At 38.0% G+C, this 9756-nt stretch overlaps 1 protein-coding gene across 2 annotated transcripts in view; it reads right to left on the bottom strand.

Moving 5' to 3' along the window:
• Positions 1-570: 570 nt before the first annotated feature.
• REEP3 (receptor accessory protein 3) overlaps positions 571-9756 on the bottom strand; it is a 37236-nt gene continuing 28050 nt past the window's right edge. For both annotated transcript variants that reach the window (XM_031602840.2, XM_090144860.1), the window contains 3 exons: positions 8574-8721; positions 5120-5265; positions 571-4369 (listed from right to left, as the gene is read on the bottom strand). In XM_031602840.2, coding sequence (XP_031458700.1) covers positions 4313-4369; positions 5120-5265; positions 8574-8721 — 351 coding nt within the window. In that variant the 3' untranslated portion in view covers positions 571-4312. The remainder of the gene's footprint in view (positions 4370-5119; positions 5266-8573; positions 8722-9756) is intronic.

Here is a 9756-nt window from a genome sequence, read left to right as displayed (position 1 = left end):
CGCCGAGCCGGGCGCTGCCCCGCGAGGCTGCTCAGCGGGCTTGCGCTCGCCAAGCGCGGCTCTAAGGAAGTTTCACCGTGGGAGCCGCTCGCCCCCTCCGTTCAGCTCGGCTTTAGGATAAGCGGCGCGCTTCACGGCGGTCCGCCCGGCTCACGCGGGAGCTGCCCGCCGCAACCCGGGCCGGCAGCGCAGAGCCACCAACCGCAGCCACCTGCGGCCGGGGGAGCCGACAGCTGCGGGAAGAGCGGTGCAGCACGCACAGAGAGCCTTCCCCAGGAATCCGTACTCTCCTGAGAAACGTTTTCTTGTTTTGACTTGAGCTGAGCAGAACACCTCATGAAAATAGGTGGCTGCTGTGTTTACCTTGTGCAGGGCACATTGAATCGAGTCTAAAGTCAGGCTCCATGGCAAAATCTCAAGGGCAGTTTAGTCATCACACAGTTTCAGAAGGCTCTTCAGCGTTCAGAGGTTGACTCGGCACACGAATTGTAACAATAAAATGTAACGTAACGTGGATTACACGTGTCTACACACATTACATCACGTGTAGGCAATAAAATAGCCACTGCATCCTGCTCAAAGCAGCGTTTATTCAAGGTAGCATCAAGGTAAGTCAATGCGTAATGAAACATTCCCTACTACAAACGTGTAAACAAATTGACAGCAAAGTTATCATTACAATATAAAAAGTAAAGCTTACATTGCATTTTTTAAAGCTACTAACTTCAGTTTCCATGTCTGACAGTCTCTGGTCTGTAGCATTTAAAAATATGAGTTCTTGAAAAATATCAAAGTATTGCCTTTGTGCACATACATTTTTGTACAAAAATACTTTAAAATACCAACTTCCCATTAATAAAAGTAACACCAAAATAAAACATATTTTTTGTTATTAACAGCATGTTAAATGCATCTAGCACTTACTCCACCATTCTGCTTAACTAAATTACCTTGTATTCATTTTAAAACTCATTACAGCCCGCAAAAAGTACACTGGATAGCATTCTGACGCAGCTAAGCAATTAGCATTCATTAGCAAATATTGGCAATTACCTCGTAATCACAGTCCAGACAGTGTGTTTGCAACTGAGGCCATCAGGTGAACCCTTGTCTCAAACGGTGTATTTGAATACGTACAGCACGCGCTCTTGCTGACAAGTCTGAGTCAGTTCAGATACAAAGTTTTGGAGCATTTCCAGAATACATAATTAAACAGGAAACACATATTCTGTTTTAAATTTCCTTTGACCTCTGCATAACCTTTTCTTTACCTGTCTTAGCAGTTCTGTTGGTAGCAGTCAGTCAATTCTCAGGAAACGTTTTGTGCATAACAACTATATAGTTTAAATTCCAAAATGAAAAAAATGTTTAACTTTCTTCCCAGAATTTTACTGGGTAGATCTCAGCAGATGACCTCTGCAGTTACTAAGGCAAAAACAAAAAAGGTTGAAAATCCACAAAGTTTAAGATACTCCCAAACCAAACTCAACTAAATTCAACAAGAAATATGCATCATCTAGGTGAAAGCTAATCAGGCCACTGAGCCCTGTGAAAGATCAGCTGACAACGAACAGGAAGGAAAAACAACTTGAAGATATCAGGAAGTGGTTCCAGGATGAATGCAAAGAGAAGAATCGAGCTGCTGGGGGGAGGCAGAACCCAATGCAGGGCGGTAGACCAAAAGAACAGCTAGGAAAACACTGGATGTTTTATCACTTAAGATGATGTCTGAGAGAACACAAATATATTTATATGGAAACAGTAATTAACATGAATAATACTGCTGGCTTTCCTAGTCCCATATGCATTTCAGGAACAGGAGGGTTTGTGCAGCCTGTCACTACCTAACTAGCAAGCTGCATTTGTCAGAGGTTACAGCCCTAAGTATGTAACAATGCATAAAGCAACTTATTGACCACCAGCATGCTAAGGCCTAACCTTTTACTCAAATGACCTCTATCCTTGGAACTGAGAAAAGAATATAAGCCCAGAAACAGGACTACATGAAACTGTAACAGGAACTAGAATTCTGACAGAAGGGCTTTCCCAGCTCTTTCACACAGGATTCTAATGCCTAAAACTATGGCAATTTTGTTGCCACTCTTACCAATCAAAATTAGGAGCTAGTGCAAGATGTGGCAGCAAGTGCTCAACTGGAGAATAAGATTTGTATATTCTACTCAATGCCCAGGTTATCCTAATGTTCAAGGAGAGGTGAGATGCAAATACCTCTGTTTCTCCTAACACCTTACACACCTTAATACATAAACAGCCCTTCCCTTCTTAGGTGATTTCTACATTCAAGGAAGTAGATGAGAACTGCAAACACGTACGGGACATGAGCTGCAAGCCCCACCCCAGGATGCTACCTTGCTAATCATTTCTCATGTGAAACAACATTCTTGAGAGAAGTGGGGAAAAAAAAGCTTTGGCCTTTTGATCACATATGGAATGTTGCAGCTTCTTGCTAAAGGCATTTAACTTCCTTGGAGGACGCTGAAAGCACCGTGCCAACAATATTGTTACATCTGTCCAAGGCTCTGCACTTGGCTTATAAAGGACAATAATAGCAAATGAATAATACAGTGCCAATACAGACCAGCTGCATTTTTATCCGCATAACTCAAACCCTGGCCCAAGGCAGTCTACAGAAGACTATACAGAAAAGAAAAGCCAGTCTGTATTGACAGGCTATTAGGTGTCCACCAGCAGCAAGACTGCTATGGCTGTAACAATATGAAGAAAAACTGCAGCAGGTGTTTAAAAGCATTGCAGTAAACTTGCAGATGACTGTCAAATCTGGGGGAAAGTCTAAGGATTGGAGTCTGAGCATCAAGGATAGGAGGGATAACACGTCATCTTCCCTTAAAGAAAATTAATCCTACGTCTATCCATGCCACATAATAAAAAATACTATCTACAAAAGAGGATTTGTCCTCCCTGTATCCACACTAGAAAGAGTCACATAGAAAACTAAAATCAGCCTACTTCTCAGAATTACAGAAAACAGCATTGAAGGGGATGTCGAGAGGTCATTTTGACAAGTATGGCATTCCAAAATTAATCTCTGTGCAAATAGTTATATCACTGACATTAGGATATGACAAGGCTGATTCAATGTGCTAGAGTTTTAGAAAAAGCTATTTGTAAGTCAGTATTTTAGTAATAATTTTAGCAGTAAAAAACTACATAGCCAATTCTAGAATCTACACACCATGAGAAATATACACATATACATGTTCTAAATATATATATATTCTTACAGGTACGCAGAGCAAAACCAAACCAGGGCCTGAATGATCTATCATACATGCTGCCACTTCAGCATGACTTATCCTACGCAGTAGATGGGCTGCTCAGATCCCTGAGATCTGTCACCAGAATTGCTACAAGTTAAACTTACCACAATTTTAACCAAAAACTAAGTTAAATCTTGTTACATCTCTCTAGTTGAAGAGGAAGGTTAAAAAAAAAAAAGAGTGAAACAAACAAAAACCAGATAATACCACAGCCCTGTAAGACACAGAAAGGCACCTGATAATATTGTTAAGTGTTAGCTGCGATTATCTACAGCACCCTAAGTGTACCTAAGCAATCAATGTGAGTTATAAAAAGCCTACAATATAAGTCTAACCTGCCTAAGAATTCACTAAAATTACATGTGCAGCTATAAATCAGTAAGTGTGCAAAACTACACAGTTTTGCATAAAGTGCTAAACGTACCCCCATTTTGCACCTATTACTATTACACAAGTTTGTTAAGCTTGGAAATATATGGTGAAAAGATGATCTTAAGGATATACTGTATCTTTGTTTTTCCTTCCTCATTATTACCCACTGTTCCTTAAACTGTACATTTTAAAATTACATGAAGGACTTTTCAGGAACTGTAGTTCAGAAAAATATTTCAAGTATACCTATTTTTTTCCACGTAAACTAGAGGATACTATGGGTCTGACTTTCACAAGCTCCAAACACTTACAGCTTCTGCTAATTTGTTTGGACTTGTAATTATTTCAGTCTGCTCAATACCTCTGGAAAAGTCAGGCTGTTTCCTGTAACTCATTTAATCCTTATTTACGAAGCGCTGAAATTTATCCTATAGCTTCTCCAGATTTAAGTCTAACAATAAGCAATTACAGAAAAGCAGAGTAATACACTACCCAATCATTTAGGCTCATAAAACCAAGTCCTACCACATCTATTCATATATATTCATTATATGAATCATACACAGATCTTTAACACTTGAAGTACTGAATTCAAGTTGTTATAATACAGCAGCTTGTCTCACAGGCATTGTGCAGTAAACTTAGAAGTACACATTGGGTCTCTTCTTTACTCTGTATTTCAGTGATCCGTATCGTATCTGAGGAGGAAAAAGAAAGTAGAACTTAAAAGAGGTAAGATCACATCAGGCAGAAATATTAACCTCTCCAATACTCCTATGTTCTTATATCTCTTAGTGTCTTTTAAGCACTCCACAGATTCAGAAAAATCCTCTGCCTACAACTGAATGACACGGATCTTCAACAAAACTGGGCATGAAGGTTAAGTCTCAGCTGTTTTCCCAGAATTATCCAAAAGATTTTATGATATTCCATAAGCATTTATTCTAAACATTATTCTTCAGGTTTGTAACACTTGCAAATACAAAACACTTTGAATCCTACATACAATCTTCTCCTCAGGAGTTACAAGTCAGAGCAGGTCGTATGTTTATGGAAACTAAAAAAACCTGAATTATCTTCAATCTATTAAACAACAGATGCTTAAATATGGTCAGTAAAGACACTCCAGGTGTCTTATTTACATCCCATCCAAAGAAAGTCATTTCTGGAATTTGGGATTGGCCGGCCTTAACACTACAAGCATGGAGTCTATTTCATCTCCTCATTCTCATATCTACATGTAGTTAATTTCACTAATTAACATAATTTCATTAAGCATCCCAAAATACAAAACTCCAAGCCTAGATATGACCCATTATTTCTTCGTTCACTTAACAGTTATTGTTGATACCCCCTCTAAGTTTAAGAAAAAAAAAAACTCAGTTCCCACATTATGAAAAATGCCAGGCTATACTGCTAAAAGTACATTCAAGTAAAATTATCCTTGCCTCTTTACGTCCTTTAATAGTTTTCACAGACTTCATGCTCTGAGTTCTTCGAAGGCCTCTCTGAGCAAACATTTCATCCTCTGAATGTGTTCCTTCTACCTCTTCATCTGTTTTATCATCTCCAGGATTTTTTTCCAGTGGAAAACCTTTAAAAAACAGTTGTATAAGAACTTAAGTAAAAAGGAGCTGTGACTTTTACATTTCTAAGAAAGCCACAAGTTTCTCTTTAATACACATCCTTCATTCACTTAAAAGATGTCATTCTTCCATCTGTTTCAAAAACAGTATCCTCCCAGGAGCAGCACATCCTGCCATTTGTAAGTAACAAGCCATTTAGTTCCATAGGTATGTAATGCAGTAGTCCATTAAATGTCAAACCATCACTTTGCTGCCATATTCTTCTTTACAATGAACCACAAGAATCTCATTCCTCATTCAGAAGTACTTAAGACTTTTTGCAATATTGCTGCTTGAATGCTGTTCTCGGAAAACAAACTAACATCAAAATAGACAAAAATCCTTCTTCTTATTCCCAGTTTATATTTTATTTCATGTACATCCTATAGTTTTCCAGAGTCTTTAATAATGTGTTGAGTAACACTGATGCCAGGACCAAACACCTGGACAAGAATAACCCCTTCATATACTCACAATTCACAACAGATTATGCTGAAAGACACCCACTTTAAAAGCTACTAAACGGGGCACCTACTATCCACCATTCTTATTATGACTATGGAATTGCTGCATACTTAAGTAAAATCAAGCATTAAAAAAAAAAAAAAGGCAAACTTCTTAGAGATAAACCACTTTATACATTTCATAATCTGCATTGCATTTTACTTGGTGACTCCTTCCTTCACTGTTTGTTTTACTATCTCAGAGCAAAAAACAAGCCAGAAGGTTTCCAGCTGCCCAAGTTTACTTTTCTCCTCCCTCCTCATTGCCACTCCCATTAGAAGTTTATATTGCTTTTCCATTTGCAGAGGACTCCCTGTAAACAAACAGATTTGCTGACATTTCTGAGTAGAAGACATGAAGTTTCAAGTTTCCTTAAAAGAATTTTTAGCTACTGCAATTTGGGATTAATGTAAAAGATTCAACTCAGGACAAATTCAAAGCAGTCATCAAAATGAGGAAATAACTCTGAGCCTCATGTTATTTCTCACTTTGGAAACATTGTGTAACTATGCTTGTTGATGATGTTTTTAGTGACGTGTCTTTAATGCCAGAAGAGACATCAAGAGTAAGAGCACTACGTTCTTCATTCTCAACTCTACAAAAACGTTATCAATATGAAATAATTTTGCTTCTTCCCTCAGCCTTCTTGTTCCTCCTGCTTGCTCCCAAGAGAAACAAACCCTATGTTTTTTACTCCACTTCTCCAATTTACTGCCAAGAGTTTAGTTCACATTTTCTAGATATTAGTATCTAAAACTAGTTCTAGATTAATACTTTTCTTCATATCTGCATCTATCTATGCGTCTTTAACACCAAAATTCATTTCAGATGGGCAGAATGTCAAAGTAGTTAGGGTTACTAAGTAGTTAGTTACAAGAGGTTGTTCAAATCCTGCAAAACTAAGACCAAGGCTATTAACAAACATTTTCACTAGAGGGAGCAAACTGCTTAAAAACAGTGCTGGAAAGATCCTTGGAGTCCAAAAGCCCAGACATTTCACCACTGACATGTCATAAAGATCCCAAGTGTCACCAGGTCCCCTGCCAAACTCTCTTTTTAGAAAGGCCATTCTATAAGCTACAAGTTGGAACAAACTTACGGACATCTTTTAGAGTCCAAACCTAGCTTTATTCATTACCAAAACACATTTCATCTTAAATTAATATTTTCTTAAGCCAAAGTAGATCATTTTCTTTTGGTTGTTTCATTTTTTCCTGAAATTAGAATTGAGCTTACCTAACTCCATAGCTAAGCAAGGCATACCTGCCTCTTCTGCTGTAATAGAGGCAAACCTGATCACTGCCTCCGATAGTTTCATATCTTAAGCATGGAAAAATTGAATCATATCTGTTACTTACTTACTAGAGATGCTTGCAGTGGCATGAATGCTTCCTTATCTCTATTTGTAATACCTCTTCCAATGAATCAAAATTATATTTGCCTTCTTAACAAAAACTGTACTGGCAGCTCAGCTATTGTATAGTCAGGGCCCTTCTACATCTGGGTCTAATTGGTTTGTAAAGGAACTCCCAGAGCAAATAGCAAAAAAAATAACATTCTGCTACATAGCATTTTTCTTTGTTTGTATAAAACCCTAATGATGAAAAAGCTTCAAAGAAAACTGAAAAGGTGCACACCGTATTTGGGACCAGAAGTAGAAACAGTTAAACTAGCCCTAAGAAAACATTTTCACATGTGTTACTGAATCTCACAATCTGACTATTTACACAGTATAACCTGTGGGCAAAATTGAATTTTCAGCATTTTCAAGCTGCTTCAGGGACATAACTAATGGCCTGTTCCCGAGGAACAGCCCCTGCACAACAGCTGCAGTGACATCATCCTTAACATAACTCCTGATGAATTCACAGGCTTTTTCCTTGGCCAGTACTTTACACTGACTATCACAGAATACCTTCTGGGCTCAATTAGCAATTCAGCTTAAGGCCATTCACTCCTCAGAAATGCTGCAAGCTACCATGTGATTCCTGGAATGCACTGCTGTCCACAACCACCACCTCCTCAGAACAGAGAGGTGAAGAGACAGATTTAAGGGGAAAGAAAAAAAAAAAATAGACCAGAGCTGTTTCTTTTGTGAGAAATGTCAAGCTTTTTCCATTCTAGCCTCTCCAGTCAAAGAAAATAGTGGACCGTCTCTAAGAAGTCTTTCATCAAGCAACATAGACTCAGGAATACAGTGCATTAATAATAAAGGATCTCTGCAAAAGTATTTCAGTCACTGCACACCATCTTCTGAATGCTGATGTGCACCACCACATTGATTATTTAATGCCTTTGTAATTCCAACCACCAGACGATTTTACATTTTGACCAGAACTATCATTGCAGTTCCACTGAATTCACTGCAATTTATTTTCTCTTCCCGTTTACCAAGCTTCCATAAATTTTCATGTTTAACTTTTAGTACACTGTCACAGAAACACTACTTAATCACCTTTTTAAAAAAAAAAATCTTCCAATTAAGCTTTAATCTGGCATATAACTATTATTGCTAACTAACAGAGAGAGGAGAAATGAGTATGGTGTGACTACACTGTTAGCAGCTGCGAGAAAATCTCTGCTGGGGGGCACAACTCGTTAATGCTGCAATAGATCTTGTTCACATCGATTCTGTTCTAATGTTTAGGAGTCCCTTGTAATTCTTTCAATTTCTGAATAAGGTAAATATACAGCTGTTCTCTCCAATTTTTGTCTGCCGTGTATTGCTTTTTCCTTACAAAACAAAGTTCCTTTATTTTAGATAGATACTTACCTGCAGATTCATTTGCAGAGGCTCTGGTTTTCTTTTTTGCTTCTGGCAATGTCTGATAGGGTCTCTGGCCTACTGGTTCATCTCCTTGTATAGTAGTCAAATCATGCATACTGAAACTTCTCAGTTTCTCTGTTATTGCACCCTGACTCTGAAACACAAGAACAGTATATTTGAAATCAAAGCAGAGGTTTTAGTTTTGCTGTTAAAGCTGGCTTAAGATGGTTAAGCCCATGCTTCCTTATATCACAAAATTCACTGAACGTAAGCATGCAATAGATCTAGATTTGCTTTAAGCATTGCTTTTACCCAGTTTAACTGTATGTTAATCTTAAAGGAAAAGGTTGCAAATAAGCTACTGGCTTCATTACAAATGTCTCGTTTTACTCTCTTTATTTTAGGGAATTAAGGCTTTTTGAGTGTGGGCAAGTGCCTAAAAGAACAAAATCCATCAGAAATGCTCAATTCATTCAAACATGACATTTTCCCAGCAGCATTAGGTAGCACGACAGTGGGTTTAACATTTTCATTTTTAAAAGTGTGGTTGAAGATAAAGATTTCCACTATTTTATATTTTATCCTCACAAATTTTATATACACAAGAAAGCAGGAAAAAAGTGTTAAAAATACATTTTAAAACAGTAACTTAAGTGACTGAGCAACATTGCAGAGCTATAGGTGACAGAAATATGAGATCACAAACCAAAGAAGTTGTGCCTGGCTGTACAGGCTAACAGGTTCTGTTACTGATGTATCTTCACTAACTTAATGCCAGCCCTAAGTCTAAGGCTACATTTGAGGGTAGTTTGCCACATCTGAGCGCTAGTATTTCTTCTCTGATCACTTTTGTCTTCATCTTTCCTTTTACATGGGAGATACAGAAAGATCTCCTTTGGAAAGAATGATTATCAAGCAGCTCTTTTATCTTACATCAAATGATTCCATAATATTGAAGATGAGTTCCTTATCTAAACAGCTAAAAGGACAAGCATGTTACTTGACCACGTTAAAATACCATTTAGTTCTCAGGCATACAAGGCAAAGAAAAACAAGTCACACAGTTTCAGAGGATGGTTGACCAGCCTACACGAGTCCCATCCTGAGCAAGAGATTAGGATTGTTCAGTCCTGCAAATCGAGCTGTTAAATAGAAATACTCAATGGAGCAGTAGCAAATATCTGGGTAC

Source organism: Phasianus colchicus, chromosome 8, assembly GCF_987193195.1.
Source record: "Phasianus colchicus chromosome 8, bPhaCol1.hap1.1, whole genome shotgun sequence".
NCBI classification, from domain to species: domain Eukaryota; kingdom Metazoa; phylum Chordata; class Aves; order Galliformes; family Phasianidae; genus Phasianus; species Phasianus colchicus.
The sequence above is the reverse complement of the archived record's forward strand: the minus strand, read 5'-3'. Positions and strand labels throughout refer to the sequence as shown.